This window comes from Oncorhynchus mykiss, chromosome 22, assembly GCF_013265735.2.
Source record: "Oncorhynchus mykiss isolate Arlee chromosome 22, USDA_OmykA_1.1, whole genome shotgun sequence".
Classification (NCBI taxonomy): domain Eukaryota; kingdom Metazoa; phylum Chordata; class Actinopteri; order Salmoniformes; family Salmonidae; genus Oncorhynchus; species Oncorhynchus mykiss.
This window is the reverse complement of record NC_048586.1, coordinates 47,166,089-47,193,080: the sequence shown is the minus strand read 5'-3', so window position 1 is coordinate 47,193,080 and position 26,992 is coordinate 47,166,089. Positions and strand designations below refer to the sequence as shown.

Here is a 26,992-nt window from a genome sequence, read left to right as displayed (position 1 = left end):
AATATTCCCCTGTGATAAAACATAATACTGAATGGTAGATTGCAACCAAGGGTTTTAGGTTGTGCAGCATATAAACAATACCACCAAAATCCAATACAGGGAGAAGCGTGGTTTGAACAATCTTTCTTCTATATTTAATACTAACACGGAACCCAAAACGGCTGCGCGCGTGCGCCATCGTGCATACAATTATTTTGTCCCCCTACACCAAACGCGACCACAACACGCAGATTCAAATATCAAAACCAACTCTGAACCAATTACATTAAATTTGGGGACAGGTCGAAAAGCATTAAACATTTATGGCAATTTAGCTAGCTAGCTTGCACTTGCTAGCTAATTTGTCCTATTTAGCTAGCTTGCTGTTGCAAGCTAATTTGTCCTGGGATATAAACATTGAGTTGTTATTTTACCTGAAATACACAAGGTCCTCTACTCTGGCAATTAATCCGCACATAAAACGGTCAACCGAATTCTTTATAGTCATCTCTCCTCCTTCCAGGCTTTTTCATCTTTGTACTTACATGGTGATCGGCATCTAAACTTTCATAGTATTACTACGACGACCGGCAACACAGTTCATCTTTCAATCACCCACGTGGGTATAACCAATGAGGAGATGACACGTGGGTACGTGCTTCTATAAACCAATGAGGAGAGGCAGGACTTGCAGCGCGATCTGCATCAGAAATAGAAAGGACTTCTATTTTATCCTTTGGCAACGCAGACACTCGTTGACGCGTGCAAGCAGTGTGGGTGCAATAATTGAGTAACATAGATTTCTAAATTTATTTTGCAACTCTCGTGCACGCGACGCAAGCGGTGTAGTCTGGGTATAAGGCATGATTTATTTCGATATAAAAAAACAATCTTAGCTTCTTAGTCAGGTGTTTTATATGCATTACAAAGGACAACTTGTCATCAATCCAGACAACCAGGTACTTATATTGAGAAACCAGCTCAATGTGGCCTCCATTCATAGAACAGATATGCAGGTCCTCAGGGTCAACATTCCGTGACCTAGAGAAAAGCATGAGCTTGGTTTTACTTATATTTAACACTAATTTAAGATCTGTAAGTGATTTCTGAATTGAATTAAAGTCATGCTGAAGTTCACAAATGGCCTGCTGCACCGAGGTGGCACAGGAATACATAACTCTGCATAGAGATGAATGTTACAAGTTTTAACAGTGTTTCCTATGTCATTAATATACAACGTGAACAATAATAGACCCATTATCGAACCCTGAGGAACACCTTTTGAATCTCAAGAAATTCTGATTTAACCCTATCTATCAAGATGGCCTGAGTTCTGTCGCGAAGATAATTCAGATTAAACCCCATCTATCAAGATGGCCTGAGTTCTGTTGCTAAAATTATTCAGATTTAACCCCATCTATCAAGATGGCCTGAGTTCTATCGCAAAGATAATTCAGATTAAACCCCATCTACCAAGGTGGCCTGAGTTCTGTCGCTAACATAATTCAGGTTTATCCCCATCTATCAATATGGCCTGAGTTCTGTCACTAAGGTAATTCTGAAACCATAAATAGGCTGTATATCCCAGGCCTACTCTTGATAATGATCAACAGTGTCGAATGCCTTCCTGATAACAATGTTAAATAAAAAATGTTGGCTACTGATCCAGTAATAAGGGATGCTCCAAATGATCAGCCCCTGGGGATTTTATCATGTCTAATGTTAACAAAGCATCCAGGACTTCTTTATCAGTGAATTTTCACCATCTACATCCAAACTACTCTTTTCAAGAGCTGGCTTTGAAATACATTGAAATATAAAGCCTGCAGAGATAAAATGATGATTAAATGCATTAATGATATACATTTTGTCAGTAATTGGGCCAGAATCGAAATTAATTTATTATGGGAGAGAAGAGGAGACACATCACTTCAGTGATTTAACAGCTTTCCAGAATTTAGCTGGGTTCCCTGTACATTCAGATACTGTATTAACATAATAATCTGATTTAGCTTTTTTAACTAGTTCCCAAAAGAGTGTTAAATAAATCAAAATATATTTTATATTTGAGATTCTTCCCTTTGCTCTGATGACATCTTTGCACACTCTTGGCATTCTCTCAACCAGCTTCACCTGGAATGAATTTCCAACTGTCTTGAAGGAGTTTCCACATGTGCTGAGCACTTATTGGCTGCTTTTCCTTCACTCTGCGGTCCAACTCATCCCAAACCATTTCAATTAGGTTGAGGTCAGGTGATTGGGGAGGCCACTTACATCACTCTCCTTCTTTTTAAAATATCCCTTACACAGCCTGGAGGTGTGTTGGGTCATTGTCCTGTTGAAAAACAAATGATAGTCCCACTAAGCGCAAACCAGATGGGATGGCGCATAGCTGCGCATCGCTGCAGAATGCTGTGGTAGCCATGCTGGTTAAGTATGCCTTGAATTCTAAATAAATCACAGACAGTGCCTCCAGCAAATCACCCCCACACCATCACATCTCCTCCTCCATGCTTCACGGTGGGAACCACACATGCGGAGGTCATCCATTCACCTATTCTGCGTCTTACAAAGACAGCGCTTGGAACCAAAAATTTCACATTTGGACTCATCAGACCAAAGGGCAGATTTCCACCTGTCTAATGTCCATTGCTCAGGTTTCTTGGCCCAAGGAAGTCTCTTCTTCTTATTGGTGTCCTTTAGTCGTGGCTTCTTTGCATCAATGTGACCATGACGGCCTGATTCACTCAGTCTCCTCAACAGCTGATGTTGAGATGTGTCTATTTCTTGAACTTGAACTCTGTGAAGCATTTATTTGGGCTTCTATTTCTGAGGCTGGTAACTCTAATGAACTTATCCTCTGCAGCAGAGGTAACTCTGGGTCTTCCTTTCCTGTAGCGGTCCTCATGAGAGCTAGTTTCAACATAGCACTTGATTGTTTTTGCGGAAGAAATGTTCAAAGTTCTTGATATCGGCCTGGACGGATAAACATGGATAAACCTTTGAGATATTATATGTCCAGTGGTGTAAAAGTACTTTAAAATACTACTTAAGTCGTATTTTGGGATATCTTCACTTTACTTGACTATTTATATATTTTTTTACTTAACTACATTCTGTAACGGATTTCTTGTGTCGAAGGAGAGGCGGACCAAAATGCAGCGTGGTTATTATTCATGGTTATTTATTAAAGAACAGCGCGAGGAGTACTGGATATGGGAGGATGAGTTGGATGGAAAAGGACCCTGGGCACAGCCTGGAGAATATCGCCGCCCCAAAGAAGAGCTGGGAGGCGGCGAAGGCGGAGAGGCGCTGGTATGAGCAGGCAGCACGGCGGCGTGGATGGAAGCCCGAGAGTCAGCCCCAAACATTTCTTGGGGGGGAGGCACACAGGATGTGTGGCGAAGCCAGGTAGGAGACCTGCGCCAACTTCCTGTGCTTACTGGGGGGCGAGAGAGACCGGGCAGGCACCGTGTTATACGGTGGAGCGCACGGTGTCCCCAGTGCGGGTGCATAGCCCGGTGCGGTACATACCAGCTCCGCGTATCGGCAGGGCTAGAGTGAGCATCGAGCCAAGTGCCATGAAGCCGGCTCTACGCATCTGGTCTCCAGTGCGTCTCCTTGGGCCGGCTTACATGGCACCAGCCTTGCGCATGGTGTCCCCGGTTCGCCTGCATAGCCCAGTGCGGGCTATTCCACCTCGCCGCACTGGCAGGGCGACCGGGCGCATTCAACAGGGGAAGGTTGGGCAGGATCGGTACTCAAGAGCTCCAGTGCGCGGTCTATCCAGTACCACCTCCAGACGGTCCGGTCTATCCAGTACCACCTCTACGCACCAGCCCTCCGGTGGCAGCTCCCCGCACCAGGCTTCCTGTGCGTGTCCTCGGCCCAGTACCACCAGTGCCAGCACCACGCATCAGGCCTGCAGTGCGCCTCGCCTGTCCAGCGCTGCCGGAGCCTTCCTCCTCTCCAGCGCTGCCGGAGTCTCCCGCCTGTCCAGCGCTGCCTTAGCCTTCCTCCTCTCCAGCGCTGCCGGAGTCTCCCGCCTCTCCGGCGCTGCTAGAGCCTTCCTCCTCTCCAGCGCAGCCGGAGTCTCCCGTTCGGCGCTGCCAGAGCTCCCGCCCCTCAGTCTAGAGCCCCTCATTCCAGAGGCGCCAGAGCTACTCAGTCCAGCGCTGCCAGAGCCTTCCTCTCCAGCGTTGCCGGGTGCAGTGGCATGTGCCTGTAATCCAAGTCACTGGAAGGCTGAGGTTGGTGGATCAAGTGAGCTGAGGAGCTCTGGGCTGCAGCACGCTATGTCAAACGGGTGTCGACGCTAAGTCCTGTATCGATATGTTGTTCCTGTCTCTGTGTTTGCACCAGATAGGGCTGTTTTGTTTTTTTCACATTTCTTATTTGTTAGTCTATTCATGTATAGTTTCTTTATTAAAGAACCGTGAATAATAACCACGCTGCGTTTTGGTCTGCCTCTCCTTCGACTCAAGAAAACCGTTACACATTCCTAAAGAAAAAAGAAAAAGAGGGCAAAAATTGTATATTTGTTCGTCGACATAATCTTGTTAGGAGGCCGCCTCGCCTGCCTCTTTTTCACCACCACCACTTCCTCTTAGGATGGATTAGGGCCTGGTCCGGTGTAAAGCAGGACGCCCAGAGCTGCTGACTAGTTCAACCAAATCGAGGTTAGTGGTTTTCTGATGTCCAGAAGCTGTTATTGTTAATAGGAAAATATGGTGGAGACATGATGTACAAAAAAAGTTAAGATCAACATAAAAAACAACTACACTAAATAGCAGAATTGGTCAGTAAAACGGCCGCTGTAGTGTCATCTTCTTCTAGATGATTCTGAGTTTGGGCATGTAAAGTTTTAATGTTCAAACTTTTTTCTGAGATACATACTTTTTAATTTCCCGAACCCACTTCCTTGTTTAGCCCATTACTTGCTCTGATCGCTCTTTGAAATCCACAAAGAGTTGGAGGTTCTAGAAGATGGTGATGGACTGAGAGATCAGCCAATAAACAACAACATCTGTTTTTGCCGCTCCTGCCATAGACTGCCATTCAAGTTCTGTTCTGACGGTCTCTGAAACCAGACGTTTTAACAGAGAGAGAGACAGCAGAGGTGTGTTCAGTACGCTTGAACGTTTCCTACGCCTTTGAATGGTTTGCAACAACACGTTTCCACAGAATGTTCCTGTACAACCCAACCAACCACTTTTTTAAACTGGTCGTTCAGTAAAGCACCGTTTGCGTTCAATTGAACATTCCAGTATGTAAAAACATACTGAATGCATCCCTTAAAAACAACATTTATGGCTCATTTTACTTGAATACCCCTCGTAAAATTGACTGCTATGGACCATCATGTAGTGTTAAACTACTTGTTATCTCTCTCCTCTCCTCCAGATGTTGGACATGTTCTTCTTCATGTTCCTGCTGAGTATCTGGGTGGTAGCATACGGCGTTGCTAAGCAGGGCATCCTCATCCACAACGAGGACAGACTGGACTGGATCGTCCGGGGCGTCATCTACGAACCATACCTTATCATCTTCGGGAATATGCCCTCTAACATCGACAGTAAGTCAACTGATCAATCAATTAATCAATCAAATATATTTATATCCTTCTTACATCAGCTGATGTCACAAAGTGCAGTACAGAAACCCAGCCTAAAACCCCAAACAGCAAGCAATGCAAATGTAGAAGCACGATCAAATTATGTGCGAGATGAATAGGAACCGTCCTATCGTCTATGCAGCTGTCTTTCTATTTTAAAATGTCTTTCTATTTTTTATGTTTTTCTATTTGTGCTCCTGTTTGAGTAGCCTGGTCCAGATGTGTTTGTGCTCCTGTTTGAGTAGCCTGGTCCAGGTGTATTTGTGCTCCTGTTTGAGTAGCCTGGTCCAGGTGTATTTGTGCTCCTGTTTGAGTAGCCTGGTCCAGGTGTATTTGTGCTCCTGTTTGAGTAGCCTGGTCCAGGTGTATTTGTGCTCCTGTTTGAGTAGCCTGGTCCAGGTGTGTGTGTGCTCCTGTTTGAGTAGCCTGGTCCAGGTGTATTTGTGCTCCTGTTTGAGTAGCCTTGTCCAGGTGTATTTGTGCTCCTGTTTGAGTAGCCTGGTCCAGATGTGTTTGTGCTCCTGTTTGAGTAGCCTGGTCCAGGTGTATTTGTGCTCCTGTTTGAGTAGCCTGGTCCAGGTGTATTTGTGCTCCTGTTTGAGTAGCCTGGTCCAGGTGTATTTGTGCTCCTGTTTGAGTAGCCTGGTCCAGGTGTGTGTGTGCTCCTGTTTGAGTAGCCTGGTCCAGGTGTATTTGTGCTCCTGTTTGAGTAGCCTGGTCCAGGTGTGTGTGTGTGCTCCTGTTTGAGTAGCCTGGTCCAGGTGTGTTTGTGCTCCTGTTTGAGTAGCCTGGTCCAGGTGTGTGTGTGCTCCTGTTTGAGTAGCCTGGTCCAGGTGTATTTGTGCTCCTGTTTGAGTAGCCTGGTCCAGGTGTATTTGTGCTCCTGTTTGAGTAGCCTGGTCCAGGTGTGTGTGTGCTCCTGTTTGAGTAGCCTGGTCCAGGTGTGTTTGTGCTCCTGTTTGAGTAGCCTGGTCCAGGTGTGTGTGTGCTCCTGTTTGAGTAGCCTGGTCCAGGTGTATTTGTGCTCCTGTTTGAGTTGCCTGGTCCAGGTGGGTTTGTGCTCCTGTTTGAGTAGCCTGGTCCAGGTGTGTGTGTGTGCTCCTGTTTGAGTAGCCTGGTCCAGATGTGTGTGTGTGCTCCTGTTTGAGTAGCCTGGTACAGGTGTATTTGTGCTTCTGTTTGAGTTGCCTGGTCCAGGTGTGTTTGTGCTCCTGTTTGAGTAGCCTGGTCCAGGTGTGTTTGTGCTCCTGTTTGAGTAGCCTGGTCCAGGTGTGTGTGTGCTCCTGTTTGAGTAGCCTGGTCCAGATGTGTGTGTGTGCTCCTGTTTGAGTAGCCTGGTACAGGTGTATTTGTGCTCCTGTTTGAGTAGCCTGGTCCAGGTGTGTGTGTGCTCCTGTTTGAGTAGCCTGGTCCAGGTGTGTGTGTGCTCCTGTTTGAGTAGCCTGGTCCAGGTGTGTGTGTGCTCCTGTTTGAGTAGCCTGGTCCAGATGTTTGTGCTCTTGCCAACTCCATTGCCAAACATGACAATTCCATAAGAAGTTGGACGTAGAACTCAGTGGTTTCTCCATGCAGCGGCGCGATTGGATAAAGGAGGCCTCGGGCAAGTCCAAAGGGGGAGGGGTGTGCCTCTTCATAAACAACATCTGGTGCCCTGCTTCCAGTGTGAAAGAAATCTGGAGCTTTTGCCTGTAGACTCTTTTATCTACCAAGAATGTTCTCATCTGTAATTATCACAGCTGTCTACATCTCTCCACAAGCCAACACCACTTTGGCTTACAAACAAGAAACCTCTCACCCAGAGGCAGCATTTCTGGTGGGCGGAGACTTAAAACCATTCTACCTCATTTTTACTAACGTCTCCTGCAACACTAGACCACTTTTATTCTACCCACAGAATTGCATACAAGGCCTTCCCTCCTCCCTTCGGCAAATCTGACCATGATGAATCAGCTCAATCCGATGAAGCAGACGCGAGTCTACAAGACTGATTTGCTAGTACAGACTGGAATATGTTCTGGGATTGGTCTGATAGCATTGAGGTGTTTACAACATCAGTCACAGGCTTCATCAATAAGTGCATAGATGATGTTGTCCCCACAGTGACTATAACAACGTATTTATACCAAAAACCATAGATTACAGGCAATATCACACTGGACTGAAGGCTACCGCTTACAAGGACGGAAACATGGACATGGACACATGCAAGAAAGCTGAGACATCAAACATGCAGAAGGATAATACAGGAGGAAGGTGGAATCCAATTACACCGGCTCCGACGCTTGTAGATGATATTGGATTATAAAGGGAAACCCAGCCGTGAGTTGCCCAGCGATGCAGAACTCCCAAACTAGCCAAGTGCCTTTTATGCTCGCTTCATGGAATATAACACTGTGCCTTGTGTGAAAGCCCCTGTTTTTTTCCATAGGGCTGTATGATGGGGCGGCAGGGTATCCTAGTGGTTAGAGTAACCGGAAGGTTGCAAGTTCATATCCCCGAGCTGACAAGGTACAAATCTGTCGTTCTGCCCCTGAACAGGCAGTTAACCCACTGTTCCTAGGCCGTCATTGAAAATAAGAATTTGTTCTTTAACTGACTTGCCTGGTTAAATAAAGGTAAAATTAAAAAATGATCTCCATCCCAAAATGTTTAGAGTCTACTAACTTGTTGGATGCATTTGCTGTTTGTTTTGGTCTCAGATTATTTTGTGCCCAATGGAAATCAATGGTAAATAACACTTCTACATTAATGTGGATGCTACCATGATTATCCTTTACGGGGTAGGTGTTCCCCCCGCGGGACGGTTGAGCTGATATAGGCTAATGTGGACCAGGCTACTCAAGTAACTAGAACATTTCCTAGGACATAGACATATCTGATATGGGCAGAAATGATGAGAGTTTAGCATGTCTTGGGGGTACGATATAAAATGCTAACCTCCCCTGTTATTGTAATGGTGAGAGGTTAGCATGTCTTGGGGTTATGATATCAATGCTAACCTCCCCTCTTATTGTAATGATGAGACGTTAGCGTGTCTTGAGGGTATGATATAAAATGCTAACTTCCCCTGTTATTGTAATGGTGAGAGTTTAGCATGCCTTCGGGGTATGATATTTGTACACCTGTAACTTTCTGGTGACAAATAAAAGTTGATTTGATTTGAGGAGAGACAAAACAGACTGACACACTTGATGTTGATCGATGTAATTGATCCATGTTGGGTCCTCTATCTGCTTCAGATGCCCTGTTTGACATCAAGGCCTGCAGTGTAAATGGTACAGAGTCTCAAAAGCCTAAATGTCCTATTCTTAACGAGGACAAGATGCCTGCCTTCCCTGAGTGGCTGACTATAATCCTACTGTGTGTCTACCTGCTGTTTGCCAACATACTGCTGCTCAACCTGCTCATAGCAATCTTCAAGTAGGTTCCAATCATCAATCAATCAATCAAACGATCAATCAATCCATCCATCCAGCTACTCATCCACCCACCCAGCCAGCCAGCCATCCATCCATCCATGTATCCATCCATGTATCCATCCATGTATCCATCCATCCATCCATCCATCCATCCATCCATCCATCCATCCATCCATCCATCCATCCATCCATCCATCCATGTATCCAGCCAGCCAGCCAGCCAGCCAGCCAGCCAGCCAGCCAGCCAGCCAGCCAGGTAGCCAGCCAGCCAGCCATCCATCCATGTATCCATCCATGTATCCATCCATGTATCCATCCAGCCATCAATCCATCCATCCATCCATCCATCCAGCCATCAATCCATCCATCCAGCCATGTATCCATTCCTCCATCCATCCATTCCCCCATCCATCCACCCACCCACCCACCCACCAAACCCATTTCTCTATCCACCCATTCCTCCATTCCTCCATCCATCCATCCATCCATCCCTGCATCCCTTCCTCCATCCATGTATCCAGCCATCAATCCATCCATCCAGCCATCAATCCATCCATCCAGCCATGTATCCATTCCTCCATCCATCCATTCCCCCATCCATCCACCCACCCACCCACCCACCAAACCCATTTCTCTATCCATCCATGTATCCATCCATCCATCCATCCATCCATCCATCCATGTATCCAGCCAGCCAGCCAGCCAGCCAGACAGCCAGCCAGCCAGCCAGCCAGCCAGCCAGCCAGCCAGCCAGCCAGCCAGGTAGCCAGCCAGCCAGCCATCCATCCATGTATCCATCCATGTATCCATCCATGTATCCATCCAGCCATCAATCCATCCATCCATCCATCCATCCATCCATCCATCCATCCATCCATCCAGCCATCAATCCATCCATCCAGCCATCAATCCATCCATCCAGCCATGTATCCATTCCTCCATCCATCCATTCCCCCATCCATCCACACACCCACCCACCCACCCACCAAACCCACCCACCCACCCACCGACCCATTTCTCTATCCATCCATTCCTCCATTCCTCCATCCATCCATCCATCCATCCCTGCATCCCTTCCTCCATCCACCCTTTCCTCCATCCATCCATCCACCATCCATCCATCCATCCATCCTTTCAATAATCAATCTCTGCACTTTCTATCATCTTTCTATCATATTGTCTGTGTTTCACTCTTCTTCTTTTCTTCCTCTTCCCCTTCCTCTCCACCCTCCAGCTATACTTTCCAGGAGGTTCAGGATAACACAGACACCATCTGGAAATTCCAGCGGTATGAACTGATCAAGGAGTACCACAGCCGACCCGCTGCCCCCCCTCCACTCATCCTCCTCTCCCACATCTTCCTCTTCATCAGACGCATAGTGCTGCAGAGACCCCCCAATAGTTACAGAGCCTTCAGTGAGTCCTGAAATATATAAAATCCAAATGAAGCCTAGTCCTGGACTAAAAGTCACTTTCAAGACAAGGCTTCGTCTGTGTCCAGGAAACCTGCCTTCAAACTGTTAAGCTGGTTAGCTCTTTCTTCTGTCCTAAATATATTATACAGTCTATTCTATTTCATATGGTCTCTCCTCTCCTCCTCTCTCCTTTTCACTCCCCTCATCTCTCCTCTTCCCTCTCCTCTTCATTCTCCTCCTCTCCTCTCCACTCTCCTCCTCTCTCCTCTTCACTCTCCTCTCTTCCTCTCATTATCACTCTCCTCCTCTCTCCTCTCCTCTCCACACACCTCCTCTCCTCTCCACTCTCTTCTGCACCCTCTCCTCTCCACTCTCCTATTCACTCACCTCCTCTCCACTATACTCATCTCCTCTCGTCTCTCCTCCTCTCCACTGTTTTTTCCACTCTCCTCTTCACTCTCCCACTCTCCACTCTCCTTGTCTCCCCCTCTCCACTCTCCTCCTTTCCTCTCTCATCTCCTCCTCTCCTCCACTCTCATCTCCCCTCTACTCTCCTCTCCACTCTCCTCCTCTCCACTCTCTCCTCCTCTCATCTCTCCTCTCCACTCTCTCCTCTCCACTCTCTCCTCTCCACTCTCCTTCTCTCCTCCTCTCCTCTGTTCTTCCCACTCTCCTCTCTCATCACCACTCTCCTGCTCTCCTCACTCCTCTCCACTCTCCTACTCTCCACTCTCATCATCACACACCTCCTCTCCTCTCCACTCTCCTCCTATCCTCTCCACCATTCTCCTTTCCTCTCCTATCCACTCTCCTCCTCTTCTCACTCCTCTCCACTATCTTCTCCACTCTCCTCCTCTCCTCTCTTTTCTACTCCTCTCCACTCTCCTCCTATCCTCTCCACTCTCCTCCTCTCCTCACTCCTCTCCCCTCTCCTCTTTGTGACTCTCCTCTCCACACACCTTCTCTCCTCTCCTCTTGACTCTCCTCTCCACACACCTTCTCTCCTCTCCTCTTGACTCTCCTCTTGACTCTCCTCTCCACACACCTCCTCTCCACTCCACTCTCCTCCTATCCTCTCCACCATTCTCCTTTCCTCTCCTATCCACTCTCCTCCTCTTCTCACTCCTCTCCACTATCTTCTCCACTCTCCTCCTCTCCTCTCTTTTCTACTCCTCTCCACTCTCCTCCTATCCTCTCCACTCTCCTCCTCTCCTCACTCCTCTCCCCTCTCCTCTTTGTGACTCTCCTCTCCACACACCTTCTCTCCTCTCCTCTTGACTCTCCTCTCCACACACCTTCTCTCCTCTCCTCTTGACTCTCCTCTTGACTCTCCTCTCCACACACCTCCTCTCCTCTCCACTCTCCTCCTATCCTCTCCACCATTCTCCTTTCCTCTCCTATCCACTCTCCTCCTCTTCTCACTCCTCTCCACTATCTTCTCCACTCTCCTCCTCTCCTCTCTTTTCTACTCCTCTCCACTCTCCTCCTATCCTCTCCACTCTCCTCCTCTCCTCACTCCTCTCCCCTCTCCTCTTTGTGACTCTCCTCTCCACACACCTTCTCTCCTCTCCTCTTGACTCTCCTCTTGACTCTCCTCTCCACACACCTTCTCTCCTCTCCTCTTGACTCTCCTCTCTCCTCATCTCCACTCTTCTCCCTTCTTCTCCACTCTCTTCCTTTCCTTTCTTCTCTCCTCTCCACTCTCCTCCTCTCTTTTCCAGAGGAGAGGCTGCCTGAGGTGGAGGAGGAAGAGTTATTATCGTGGGAATCCTTTATGAAGGATAACTACCTTCTCTCCTGCAGACAGCAGCAGAGCCAGAGCATGGAGCAACGTACCACAGACACCGCTGACAAGTAACTTATTGCTCTGTTTTTATGAAGTGTCTTTTCTGCAATACATGACCAACCTGGGTACTACTCTGTTCCAACTGCAGCCCAACTGGTCTTGTCTGGCCTGTTGAATGCGCAAACAGCCTGACACGTAGGGTTGAAAATGAGGACTTCTCCAGTGATTCTGTCCCCCCCCACCCCCCAGGGTTAGGATCTATGTGATTCAGTGTCGTCGTCCCCCACTCCCCAGGGTTAGGATCTGTGTGATTCAGTGTCCCCCCCAGGGTTAGAATATGTGTGATTCAGTGTCCCCCCCAGGGTTAGGATCTGTGTGATTCAGTGTCCCCCCCAGGGTTAGGATCTGTGTGATTCAGTGTCCCCCCAGGGTTAGGATCTGTGTGATTCAGTGTCTCCCCAGGGTTAGGGTCTGTGTGGTTCTGTGTCCCCCCCCCACCCCCCAGGGTTAGGATCTATGTGATTTAGCGTCCCCCCCAGGGTTAGGATCTGTGTGATTCAGAGTCTCCCCCAGGGTTAGGATCTGTGTGATTCAGTGTCTCCCCCAGGGTTAGGGTTTGTGTGATTCTGTGTCCCCCCCACCCCCCAGGGTTAGGATCTATGTGATTTAGTGTCTCCCCCAGGGTTAGGATCTGTGTGATTCAGTGTCTCTCCCAGGGTTAGGGTCTGTGTGATTCTGGGACCCCCACACCCCCCAGGGTTAGGATCTATGTGATTTAGTGTCCCCCCCAGCGTCAGGATCTATGTGATTTAGTTTCCCCCCCATGGTTAGAATCTGTGTGATTCAGTGTCTCCCCCAGGGTTAGGGTCTGTGTGATTCAGTGCCCCCCCCAGGGTTAGGGTCTGTGTTATTCTGTTCAACCTCTCTTTCGTATCGTCCAAGATCCCTAAAGATTGGAAAGCTGCCGCAGTCATCCCCCTCTTCAAAGGGGGAGACACTCTAGACCCAAACTGCTACAGACCTATATCTATCCTACCCTGTCTTTCTAAGGTCTTTGAAAGCCAAGTTAATAAACAGATCACTGACCATTTCGAATCCCACCGTACCTTCTCCGCTGTGCAATCCGGTTTCCGAGCCTGTCACGGGTGCACCCACTGGCTCCAGGTCATCTATAAGTCGATGCTAGGTAAAGCTCCGCCTTATCTCAGTTCACTGGTCACGATGGCAACACCCACCCGTAGCACACGTTCCAGCAGGTATATCTCACTGATCATCCCCAAAGCCAACACCTCATTTGGCCGCCTTTCCTTCCAGTTCTCTGCTGCCAGTGACTGGAACGAATTGCAAAAATCGCTAATGTTAGAGACTTTTATTTCCCTCACCAACTTTAAACATCAGCTATCTAAGCAGCTAACCGATCGCTGCAGCTGTACATAGTTCACCTGTAAATAGCCCATCCAATCTACCTACCTCATCCCCATACTGTTTTTATTGATTTACTTTTCTGCTCTTTTGCACACCAGTATCTCTACCTGCACATGTTCATCTGATCATTTATCACTCCAGTGTTAATCTGCTAAATTGTAATTATTCGCTCCTATCGCCTATTTATTGCCTCCCTCCTCATTCCTTTTGCACACAATGTATATAGACTTTCTTTTCTCTACTGTGTCATTGACTTGTTTATTGTGTTATTGGCTTGTTTATTGTTTATTCCATGTGTAACTCTGTGTTGTTGTTTTTTGTCGCACTGCTTTGCTTTATCTTGGCCAGGTCACAGTTGTAAATGAGAACTTGCTCTCAACTGGCCTACCAGGTTAAATAAAGGTGAAATAAATCAATTTAAAAAATCAGTGTCCCCCCAGGGTTAGGATCTGCGTGATTCAGTGTCTTCGTCCTCAGGGTTAGGATCTGTGTGATTCAGTGTCTTCGTCCTCAGGGTTAGGATCTGTGTGATTCAGTGTCTTCGTCCCCAGGGTTAGGATCTGTGTTATTAATTGTCACCCCTCAGGGTTAGGATCTGTGTGATTCAGTGTCTTCGTCCCCAGGGTTAGGATCTGTGTGATTAATTGTCACCCCTCAGGGTTAGGATCTGTGTGATTCATTGTCACCCCTCAGGGTTAGGATCTGCGTGATTCAGTGTCTTCGTCCTCAGGGTTAGGATCTGTGTGATTCAGTGTCTTCGTCCCCAGGGTTAGGATCTGTGTTATTAATTGTCACCCCTCAGGGTTAGGATCTGTGTGATTCAGTGTCTTCGTCCTCAGGGTTAGGATCTGTGTGATTCAGTGTCTTCGTCCTCAGGGTTAGGATCTGTGTGATTCATTGTCACCCCTCAGGGTTAGGATCTGCGTGATTCAGTGTCTTCGTCCTCAGGGTTAGGATCTGTGTGATTCAGTGTCTTCGTCCCCAGGGTTAGGATCTGTGTTATTAATTGTCACCCCTCAGGGTTAGGATCTGAGTGATTCAGTGTCTTCGTCCCCAGGGTTAGGATCTGTGTGATTAATTGTCACCCCTCAGGGTTAGGATCTGTGTGATTCAGTGTCTTCGTCCCTAGGGTTAGGATCTGTGTGATTCAGTGTCTTCGTCCTCAGGGTTAGGATCTGTGTGATTCAGTGTCTTCGTCCCCAGGGTTAGGATCTGTGTTATTAATTGTCACCCCTCAGGGTTAGGATCTGTGTGATTCAGTGTCTTCGTCCCCAGGGTTAGGATCTGTGTGATTAATTGTCACCCCTCAGGGTTAGGATCTGTGTGATTCAGTGTCTTCGTCCTCAGGGTTAGGATCTGTGTGATTCAAGGTCTTCGTCCCCAGGGTTAGGATCTGTGTGATTCATTGTCACCCCTCAGGGTTAGGATCTGTGTGATTCAATGTCTTCGTCCACAGGGTTAGGATCTGTGTGATTCGGTGTCTTCGTCCCCAGGGTTAGGATCTGTGTGATTCGGTGTCTTCATCCCCAGGGATAGGATCTGTGTGATTCAGTGTCTTCGTCCCCGGGGTTAGGATCTGTGTGATTCAGTGTCTTCGTCCCTAGGGTTAGGATCTGTATGATTCAGTGTCTTCGTCCCCAGGGTTAGGATCTGTGTGATTCAGTGTGTGTGTGTGTCCCTGGGTTAGGATCTGTGTGATTCAGTGTTATCGTCCCGAGGGTTAGGATCTGTGTGATTCAGTGTTATCGTCCCGAGGGTTAGGATCTGTGTGATTCAGTGTCTTCGTCCTCAGTGTTAGGATCTGTGTGATTCAGTGTCTTCGTCCCCAGGGTTAGGATCTGTGTGATTCAGTGTCTTCGTCCCCAGGGTTTGCACCATAACAGAGCTGCTACAGAGGGAGGAGGCCACAGGGTCGGTTGCTTTAGTGAATAGATTGACCAGACTGGAGGAGCAGGTATTGACCCCCACATCACTTTACCCATCACTCTGACTTACTGTGTTTATAACGGTTTAAACACATTCAGGACTATTGTTATCACTTCTCCAGGTCTCCCAGTCAGCCAGAGCTCTCCAGTGGATCATGGACACCCTCAAAGCTCAGGGTCTACACTCTAAAGAGGAGGCTCCACAGCTGGGTGAGGTCCTGATTTCTGGAGTAGAACATTATTCCCCTTCTCACTGGACTCTGTTTCCGTATATACAGTAAATACTGTAGATAGATAGCTGTATTTACATGTTGTCCTATGTGTAATCTATCTAGCCTCACCTGGTAAGCTGAAGAGGTCTGAAAGTGAACCCAATGAACCCCATAGACAGGAGAAGACAGAGAGAGAGAAGACATTTTACCATGTCAACGCCCGGCGTCTGGACTACCCTGACAGTACCATCCCTCGCTTCCCTGTTCTTGAGGAGAAGGTGCCCTGGGAGGTGCCTGACTAATATTATAACTCCTAGAGCAAAAGGTGCCCTGGGAGGTGCCTGACTTAAATTACCTAATAGGAGAAGGTGCCCTGGGAGGTGCCTGACTAATATTATTACTCCTAGAGGAGAACGTTCCCTTGGTGGTTCCTGACTAATATTATAACTCCTAGAGGAGAAGGTGCCCTGGGAGGTGCCTGACTAATAGTATTACTCCTAGAGGAGAAGGTTCCCTTGGAGGTTCCTGACTAATATTATAACTCCTAGAGGAGAAGGTACCCTGGGAGGTGCCTGACTAATATTATAACTCCTAGAGGAGAAGGTGCCCTGGGAGGTGCCTGACTAATATTACCTATATACTTATTATGTTACCTCACAGTAGAGTTACTAAGGCTGTGTTTGAAATCGCACCCTGTTCCTATAGTTCACTTCTTTTGACCAGAGCACATATGGCACTGTACAGGAATATGAGCTATTTCAGACACAGCTGAGTTACTGCAGTTGAACATATCATTCTAATGATATTGTTATGTGTTTATAATGGTTTCAGTAAATACATCTCCTCTGTTCCAGGTTGACTTCATCCTTTACAATCCTCCTGTTCTGAATGGAGACAGCCAGGATCAGACAGATGGGTGAGTTGTTTGGGCCAGGATCAGACAGATGGGTGAGTTGTTTGGGCCAGGATCAGACAGATGGGTGAGTTGTTTGGGTCAGGATCAGACAGATGGGTGAGTTGTTTGGGTCAGGATCAGACAGATGGGTGAGTTGTTTGGGTCAGGAGCAGATAGATGAGGAATCCACAGTGTAATTCTTCCTCTGGGACCACATTACATTATTTGTGTCTTTTGTATCCCACTCTGCTTTCCGCCCTCAGATCAGAACCTGATTCTGTAAAGCGTTACAGGTATGAAGACATAACACGTAGAAACAGCTTATAACCATCTTTTAATCAATGTGTTTTGTTGCCTAATATCAGTCATATCTAACGTGTGTAGAAACCCAGGAGGCAGGACAGGCATGAAAGGAAGAGGAGCACTGACCTGTCTGGGTCCAAACCTGATCCTGGACCCTGTCCTCACACGGTACGAGGCTCCACAGATAGATAACAGCTTATCATGCATTCCAAATGGCACCCTTTTCCCTAAATGGTGCACTACATTTAACTAGAGCCCTATGGGCCCTGGTCAATAGTAGTGCACTACATTTAACTAGAGCCCTATGGGCCCTGGTCAATAGTAGTGTACTACATTTAACTAGAGCCCTATGGGCCCTGGTCAATAGTAGTGCACTACATTTAACTAGAGCCCTATGGGCCCTGGTCAATAGTAGTGCACTACATTTAACTAGAGCCCTATGGGCCCTGGTCAATAGAAGTGCACTACATTTAACTAGAGCCCTATGGGCCCTGGTCAATAGTAGTGCACTACATTTAACTAGAGCCCTATGGGCCCTGGTCAATAGTAGTGCACTACATTTAACTAGAGCCTTATGGGCCCTGGTCAATAGTGGTGCACTACATTTATCTAGAGCCCTATGGGCCCTGGTCAATAGAAGTGCACTACATTTAACTAGAGCCCTATGGGCCCTGGTCAATAGTAGTGCACTGCATAGGGAATAGGGTGCCATTTGGGAAAGAGTCGTAGTTTAGTTAGCTAGAGGATAAAAATCTCTGAGGAGAATAAACCATGTGTAGCTGATGGATAGTGTGTGGATGGATAGAGTGTTGTTTCAGTGTGTTGTTGATCTACTGAGAGCTCTGCTTTAATAGTTTATAATATTATAATAACCTGTTGTTGTTGATCTACTGAGAGCTCTGCTTTAATAGTTTATAATATTATAATAACCTTTTGTTGATGATCTACAGGTGGAGAGACAGTGGGAGATCTGCTCTGGAGTTCCTGGCGGTCTGGGACCAGGAGGATGGGCTCTGGACACTACCTGGGGTGAGTACAGAATGGACAGAATGTACAGTATGTGGACTCTTGTGTGCTTTGATAAATATCCTTTTACCTAGTCGACAAATAATGAAATAATCATCTTTATGCTCTATTTGAGGATGCTTGGAGATCGAGGTTCTATGACATGAACTTAAATCCGAGAGTGTTGATTCCTACTGACAAACTCTTCTGTTTCCTTCAAGGGTCCTGTCCAATCAGACGAGCCCCTGCCAGACAGATTACTGAGGATTATGGGACAGAAGATCTATGACAGGATAAAAACTAACGTGGTAGAGGTAACCAAGGTACACCTGACTGGCTCCTCAAGCTTAATAAAAGCCCTATAGCTACTGTCAGTGGTAGTTGTGGTACCATGAAACATGACCACAGATTCTACTGTATACTACAAGCACCAAACCGTTAATGTAATAAATATATTACTTTACAATGACAGTCTCTCATGTTACTATTCTAGTTAGTAGCTGTGCTAGTCAAATCAAATTCAAACAAGTCCAAGTGTATTTGTCATGTGCACAGGATACAGCAGGTGGATACAACACGGTGGAATGCACTAACACTGAGGGCTCTATTCAATCAATCTATTACAGCACTAAAACTGAGGGCTCTATTCAATCAATCTATTACAGCACTAAAACTGAGGGCTCTATTCAATCAATCTATTACAGCACTAAAACTGAGGGCTCTATTCAATCAATCTATTACAGAACTAACACTGAGTGCTCTATTCAATCTGTATTGCTGAAGCGTTTCCGCCTTAGAAATGAAAAGGTCATTTCAGAATGAGCTGACAAATGCAGCATTTACCGTGAATGCAGTCTCCGCTAACGTGGGAATAATGCCTTTAAAAGCTGTAATGACTATAACCAGCGATCTGATTGAATCCTGGCCTAAGTCAGAAAACAGCGAAAACACTATATACTGGTCAATACCAGTGCAGGGATACTGGTGATAGCTGAGGTCAGTTGCTGTACCTGTGTCCTGCAGGTCCATGAGGGCTACGTAGACGACGTCAGGAACACAGACGATGCCTGGGTAGAAACTACAGTCCTGAACATCCATCTAGACAGGAGAAGTCTACTGATGGCTGATATCAACCGCATGGTGAGAACACACACACGGCACCACTTCCCCTATAACATGCTATATCCTATCCTTCCAGAACACCATACTCCACAACACTTCCCCTATAACATGCTATATCCTATCCTTACAGAACACACACACGGCACCACTTCCCCTATAACGTGCTATATCCTATCCTTACAGAACACACACACGGCACCACTCCCCTATAACATGCTATATCCTATCTTTACAGAACACACACACGACACCACTTCCCCTTTAACATGCTATATCCTATCCTTACAGAACACACACACGACACCACTTCCCCTTTAACATGCTATATCCTATCCTGACAGAACACCATATTCCACAACACTTCCCCTATAACATGCTATATCCTATCCTTACAGAACACCAAACTCCAAAACACTTCCCCTAAAACATGATATATCCTATTCTTCCAGAACACACACATGGCACCACTTCCCCTAAAACATGCTATATCCTATCCTTCCAGAACACCATACTCCACAACACATCCCCTACAACATGCTATATCCTATCCTTACTTCCCCTGGTGTTGTGTTAGAGTTAGTAGTCTGGGCTGTGGTGCTGGTCCAGTGGGTGAGAGTTAGTAGTCTGGGCTGTGGTGCTGGTCCAGTGGGTTAGAGTTAGTAGTCTGGGCTGTGGTGCTGTTCCAGTGGGTTAGAGTTAGTAGTCTGGGCTGTGTGGTGCTGGTCCAGTGGGTTAGAGTTAGTAGTCTGGGCTGTGGTGCTTGTCCAGTGGTTTAGAGTTAGTAGTCTGGGCTGTGGAGCTGTTCCAGTGATTTAGAGTTAGTAGTCTGGGCTGTGTGGTGCTGGTCCAGTGGGTTAGAGTTAGTAGTCTGGGCTGTGGTGCTGGTCCAGTGGGTTAGAGTTAGTAGTCTGGGCTGTGTGGTGCTGGTCCAGTGGGTTAGAGTTAGTGGTCTGGGCTGTGTGGTGCTGGTCCAGTGGGTTAGAGTTAGTAGTCTGAGCTGTGGTGCTGGTCCAGTGGGTTAGAGTTAGTAGTCTGGGCTGTGGTGCTGGTGCAGTAGGTTAGAGTTAGTAGTCTGGGCTGTGTGGTGCTGGTCCAGTGGGTTAGAGTTAGAAGTCTGGGCTGTGTGGTGCTGGTCCAGTGGGTTAGAGTTAGTTGTCTGGGCTGTATGGTGCTGGTCCAGTGGGTTAGAGTTAGTAGTCTGGGCTGTGGTGCTGGTCCAGTGGGTTAGAGTTAGTTGTCTGGGCTGTGGTGCTGGTCCAGTGGGTTAGAGTTATTAGTCTGGGCTGTGGTGCTTGTCCAGTGGTTTAGAGTTAGTAGTCTGGGCTGTGTGGTGCTGATCCAGTGGGTTAGAGTTAGTAATCTGGGCTGTGGAGCTGGTTCAGGGATTTAGAGTTAGTAGTCTGGGCTGTGGAGCTTGTCCAGTGGTTTAGAGTTAGTAGTCTGGGCTGTGTGGTGCGGGTCCAGGGGTTTAGAGTTAGTAGTCTGGGCTGTGTGGTGCGGGTCCAGTGGTTTAGAGTTAGTAGTCTGGGCTGTGTGGTGCTGATCCAGTGGGTTAGAGTTAGTAATCTGGGCTGTGGAGCTGGTTCAGGGATTTAGAGTTAGTAGTCTGGGCTGTGGAGCTTGTCCAGTGGTTTAGAGTTAGTAGTCTGGGCTGTGTGGTGCGGGTCCAGTGGTTTAGAGTTAGTAGTCTGGGCTGTGTGGTGCGGGTCCAGTGGTTTAGAGTTAGTAGTCTGGGCTGTGTGGTGCTTGTCCAGTGGTTTAGAGTTAGTAGTCTGGGCTGTGTGGTGCTGGTCCAGTGGGTTAGTACTGTAACGTGTAGTATGAATACTATATGTTTTCTCCCCTCCAGGCTGAGAATACCGTGGGCTGTGTGGAGCTGGTCCGGTGGACGGAGGTGAATAGCAGGACCAGGATGTGTTCTTACCAGAGAGATGCTCTGAGACGGGTGGCCGAGCTGCACCAGAGGACCTTCTAACTTCACAAGAGGACCTTCCAGCTGCATCAGAGGACCTTCTAGCTGCACCAGAGGACCTTCTAGCTGCACCAGAGGACCTTCTAGCTGCACCAGAGGACCTTCTAGCTGCACCAGAGGACCTTTTAGCTAGAAAGAGGACCCACAATGTACTGTTTAGGGTACTGTTGAGATACACTGCACTGTTTAGAGTACTGTTGAGATACACTGTACTGGTTAGAGTACTGTTGAGTTATAATAATGTATGAGACATGTAGGAGGACTATATATAAATCACATTTTATTGGTCACATACACGTGTTTAGCAGATGTTACTGCGGATGTAGCGAACTGTTTGTAAATATGTCTTCCTTCACTGTGAGATACTATATGTATATATTTGATAGGCCTTAATAGTACATATACCGTAATGTAGTGTATACTGTGGAAGTTCAGATTAAAAGAGGACAGAATGTTGTGGTAGATTAATTTCCTGTATTACCAAATGAGGAGAGTTACAAACCACACACCAGTCAGAGTTATACTTAAACTTCACCTTTAATAATACTTACTAAGCTTTTGCAATAGCATTTGACTTTCAACGATTCTCTAATGAAAAGTTGAGAGTGTCAACATAATGGCAACTGAGATCTTTTATAGCAAAGATCCACCCCTCTCAATTACATGACAAACCACTCTTCACAAAGGGCTTTTTATTTTAGAAAGGAGTATCCCATAGCCAGATAGCATTAGCTATAAATTATTGTTCAGTTTGTTCTCTAAGACGAGGTTCTAATCTCGTTCCTGCTACTTCATAGTACAAAAACACCAACTCATCCAATGGCATATATCAATTGTCAACTCTAGATACTCCCATCTCAAGAATCCCCCACTCCTGGACAAGCTCACTGAGGGGAGTGAGCCTCTAGGTCATATACTAGGTCAAGATAAGGGCAACATCAGAGGGGACATACAATGGTTCCAGACACTGCCATACTCCTCCCCCAATGGGAAAAGGAGAGAGTGACTGGCGTACAGACATTGTGGAGACAATTAATTGGTTCCCCATTAATCACGCCATCCCTTCACATGGTTTAAGAAGAAGAAGACAATGTTCCATTCTGTCCTCCTCCCCTTCTGATATTCTGCATAGCACCAGATGGTTTAACAGATACATTCACATATGAAGACAAGCCTGATCTCTCCCCTCTCTGGGCCCCAAGTGACTGAGCCCTAGCTGAGAAGTGCAACTGCCAACCCTATAGTCCAAAGGGAAACATTCTAATGACAAGTATCTCGAATAAGCATATTATGTAAATAAAACATATTTATGTTACCCAACTAATTCTGATTCATCCACCACAATGTACTGACGTATCAGATATAAGCAAGCAAACTCGATTAGACCAGTTAGCCCATAATGAAAACATATGCACATAGTCAAGGTGGGAATTATGGGGGGCTCAGCGATGTTAACTCCCCTAAATTCTGATGTCAAATGTCAAACTATGGGGAGGGGAATTCTCTAAATAATGCTAATTCAATATTCTCCTATTTCTTTCAAATGCAGTGGTAAATATGTTTTACAGTGGTAAATATGAAAATAAAAGCTTCCAAATGAGAGAAACACCCCGTATTTCTGTGGCATCACGATCCACGCAGTAGTGTTGAATCATTTAAGCTTGACCCCAATATAAATAGTCAACTAGACTACAGCTAGATACCAATATCACTAGACAACTAGTCTACAGCTAGACACCAATATCTCTAGACAACTAGCCCACAGCTAGACACCAATATCACCGGACATCTAGTCTACAGCTAGACACCAATATCTCTAGACAACTAGCCTACAGCTAGACACCAATATCTCTAGACATCTAGCCCACAGCTAGACACCAATATCAATATACAACAAGCCAACAGCTAGACACCAATATCTCTAGACAACTAGCCCACAGCTAGACACCAATATCTCTAGACAACAAGCCAACAGCTAGACACCAATATATCTAGAAGACTAGCCTACAGCTAGACACCAATATCTCTAGACAACTAGCCTATAGCTAGACACCAATATCTCTAGACAACTAGCCCAAAGCTAGACACCAATATCACCAGACAACTAGTCTACAGCTAGACACCAATATCTCTAGACAACTAGCCCACAGCTAGACACCAATATCAATATACAACAAGCCAACAGCTAGACACCAATATCTCTAGACAACTAGCCCACAGCTAGACACCAATATCTCTAGACAACAAGCCAACAGCTAGACACCAATATCACTTGACAACTAGCCTACAGCTAGACACCAATATCTCTAGACAACAAGCCAACAGCTAGACACCAATATCACTTGACGACTAGCCTACAGCTAGACACCAATATCACTAGACAACTAGACACCAATATCACTAGACAACTAGCCAAGAGCTAGACACCAATATCACGAGACAACTAGCCTACAGCTAGACACCAAAATCGCTAGACAACTAGACACCAATATCACTAGACAACTAGCCAAGAGCTAGACACCAATATCACTAGACAACTAGCCAACAGCTGGACACCAATATCACTTGACGACTAGCCTACAGCTAGACACCAATATCACTAGTCAACTAGCCTACAGCTAGACACCAATATCACTAGCCAACTAGCCTACAGCTAGACACCAATATCACTAGACAACTGCCCTACAGCTAGACACCAATATCACTAGACAACTAGCCTACAGCTAGACACCAATATCGCTAGACAACTAGTCTACAGCTAGACACCAATATCACCAGACAACTAGCCTACAGCTAGACACCAATATCACTAGACACCAATATCACTAGACAACTAGACACCAATATCACTAGACAACTAGCCAAGAGCTAGACACCAATATCACGAGTCAATTAGCCTACAGCTAGACACCAAAATCGCTAGACAACTAGACACCAATATCACTAGACAACAAGCCTACAGCTAGACACCAATATTACTAGACAACTAGCCTACAGCTAGACACCATTTTCACTAGACAACTAGTCTACAGCTAGACACCAATATCACCAGACAACTAGCAATACAGCTAGACGCCAATATCTCTAGTCAACTAGCCTACAGCTAGACACCAATATCACTAGACACCAATATCACTAGACAACTAGCCTGCAGCTAGACACCAATATCACTAGACAACTAGACACCAATATCACTAGACACCAATATCACTAGACAACTAGCCCATAGCTAGACACCAATATCACTAGACATCTAGCCGACAGCTAGACATCAGTATCACTAGACAACTAGCCCACAGCTAGACACCAATATCACTAGACAACTAGCCCACAGCTAGACACCAATATCACTAGACAACTAGCCAACAGCTAGACACCAATATCACTTGACGACTAGCCTACAGCTAGACACCAATATCACTAGTCAACTAGCCTACAGCTAGACACCAATATCACTAGCCAACTAGCCTACAGCTAGACACCAATATCACTAGACAACTAGCCTACAACTAGACACCAATATCACTAGACAACTAGCCCACAGCTAGACACTGGTCTGTCATAATATAATAGAGACAGTAGATCTAGCTGGTCTGCCAAAATATAATAGAGACAGTAGATCTAGCTGGTCTGTCATAATACAATAGAGACAGTAGATCTAGCTGGTCTGCCTTAATATAATAGAGACAGTAGATCTAGCTGGTCTGTCATAATACAATAGAGATAGTAGATCTAGCTGGTCTGTCATAATATAATAGAGACAGTAGATCTAGCTGGTCTGTCGTAATACAATCGAGACAGTAGGTCTAGCTGGTCTTTCATAATATAATAGAGACAGTAGATCTAGCTGGTCTGTCATAATATAATAGAGACAGTAGATCTAGCTGGTCTTTCATAATACAATCGAGACAGAAGGTCTAGCTGGTCTGTCATAATATAATAGAGACAGTAGATCTAGCTGGTATGTCGTAATATAATAGAGACATAGAGACAGTAGATTTAGCTGGTCTGTCATAATATAATAGAGACATAGAGACATAGATACAGTAGATTTAGCTGGTCTGTCATAAAATAATAGAGAAAGTCGATCTAGCTAGTCTGTCATAATACAATCAGGACAGTAGATCTAGCTGGTCTGTCATAATACAATAGAGACAGTAGATCTACCTGGTCTGTCAAAATATAATAGAGACAGTAGATTTAGCTGGTCTGTCACAATACAATCGAGACAGTAGGTCTAGCTGGTCTGTCATAATATAATAGAGACAGTAGATCTAGCTGGTCTGTCATAATATAATAGAGACAGTAGATCTAGCTGGTATGTCATATTATAATAAAGACAGAAGATCTAGCTGGTATGTCATAATATAATAGAGACATAGAGACAGTAGATTTAGCTGGTCTGTCATAATATAATAGAGACAGTAGATCTAGCTGTTCTGCCATAATATAATAGAGACAGTAGATCTAGCTGGTCTGTCATAATACAGTAGAGACAGTAGAGATAGCTGGTCTATCATAATATAATAGAGACATTGAGACAGTAGATCTAGCTGGTATGTCAAAATATAATAGAGACATAGAGAGTAGATTTACCTGGTCTTTCATAATTTAATAGAGACATAGAGACATAGAGACAGTAGATTTAGCTGGTCTGTCATAATATAATAGAGACATAGAGACATAGATACAGTAGATTTAGCTGGTCTGTCATAATATAATAGAGAAAGTAGATCTAGCTGGTCTGTCACAATACAATCAGGACAGTAGATCTAGCTGGTCTGTCATAATACAATAGAGACAGTAGATCAACCTGGTCTGTCAAAATATAATAGAGACTGTAGATTTAACTGGTCTGTCACAATACAATCGAGACAGTAGGTCTAGCTGGTCTGTCATAATATAATAGAGACAGTAGATCTAGCTGGTATGTCATAATATAATAGAGACAGAAGATCTATCGGTATGTCATAATATAATAGAGACATAGAGACAGTAGATCTAGCTGGTATGTCATAATTTAATCGAGACAGTAGATCTAGCTGGTCTGTCATAATATAATAGAGACAGTAGATCTAGCTGGTATGTCATAATATAATAGAGACAAAGAGACAGTAGATTTAGCTGGTCTGTCATAATACAATAGAGACAGTAGATCTAGCTGGTCTGCCATAATATAATAGAGACAGTAGATCTAGCTGGTCTGTCATAATACAATAGAGACAGTAGATCTAGCTGGTCTGTCATAATACAATAGAGACAGTAGATCTAGCTTGTCTGTCATAATACAATAGAGACAGTAGATCTAGCTGGTCTGCCATAAAACAATAGAAACAGTAGATCTAGCTGGTATGTGATAATATAATAGAGACATAGAGACATTAGATCTACCTGGTCTGTCAAAATATAATAGAGACATAGAGAGTAGATCTAGCTGGTCAGTCATAATATAATAGAGACAGTAGATCTAGCTGGTCTGTCATAATACAATAGAGACAGTAGATCTAGCTGGTCTGTCATAATATAATAGAGACAGAAGGTCTAGCTGGTATGTCATAATATAATAGAGACAGTAGATCTAGCTGGTCTGTCATAATATAATAGAGACAGTAGATCTAGCTGGTATGTCATAATATAATAGAGACAGTAGATCTAGCTGGTATGTCGTAATATAATAGAGACATAGAGACAGTAGATTTAAGTGGTCTGTCATAATATAATAGAGACAGTAGATCTAGCTGGTCTGCCAAGATATAATAGAGACAGTAGATTCAGCTGGTCTGTCATAATACAATAGAGACAGTAGATCTAGCTGGTCTGTCATAACACAATCGAGACAGTAGGGCTAGCTGGTCTGTCATAATATAATAGAGACAGTAGATCTAGCTGGTCTGTCATAATACAATAGAGACTGTAGATC

General features: G+C 45.5%; 1 protein-coding gene across 3 annotated transcripts in view; it reads left to right on the top strand.

Moving 5' to 3' along the window:
• Positions 1 to 22,678, top strand: part of trpm2 (transient receptor potential cation channel, subfamily M, member 2) — a 90,064-nt gene extending 67,386 nt beyond the window's left edge. For 2 of the 3 annotated variants that reach the window (XM_036959447.1, XM_036959448.1), the window contains 14 exons: positions 5,383 to 5,554; positions 8,833 to 9,013; positions 10,247 to 10,428; positions 12,149 to 12,281; positions 15,505 to 15,592; positions 15,686 to 15,773; positions 15,899 to 16,065; positions 16,630 to 16,691; positions 16,934 to 16,963; positions 17,055 to 17,141; positions 17,924 to 18,002; positions 18,200 to 18,301; positions 19,002 to 19,118; positions 20,950 to 22,678. In XM_036959447.1, coding sequence (XP_036815342.1) covers positions 5,383 to 5,554; positions 8,833 to 9,013; positions 10,247 to 10,428; positions 12,149 to 12,281; positions 15,505 to 15,592; positions 15,686 to 15,773; positions 15,899 to 16,065; positions 16,630 to 16,691; positions 16,934 to 16,963; positions 17,055 to 17,141; positions 17,924 to 18,002; positions 18,200 to 18,301; positions 19,002 to 19,118; positions 20,950 to 21,075 — 1,614 coding nt within the window. In that variant the 3' untranslated portion in view covers positions 21,076 to 22,678. Of the gene's footprint in view, positions 1 to 5,382; positions 5,555 to 8,832; positions 9,014 to 10,246; positions 10,429 to 12,148; positions 12,282 to 15,504; positions 15,593 to 15,685; positions 15,774 to 15,898; positions 16,066 to 16,629; positions 16,692 to 16,933; positions 16,964 to 17,054; positions 17,142 to 17,923; positions 18,003 to 18,199; positions 18,302 to 19,001; positions 19,119 to 20,949 lie in introns of those variants that run through there. The other variant, XM_036959449.1, reaches the window with a different exon arrangement.
• The last annotated feature ends 4,314 nt before the right edge of the window (positions 22,679 to 26,992 follow it).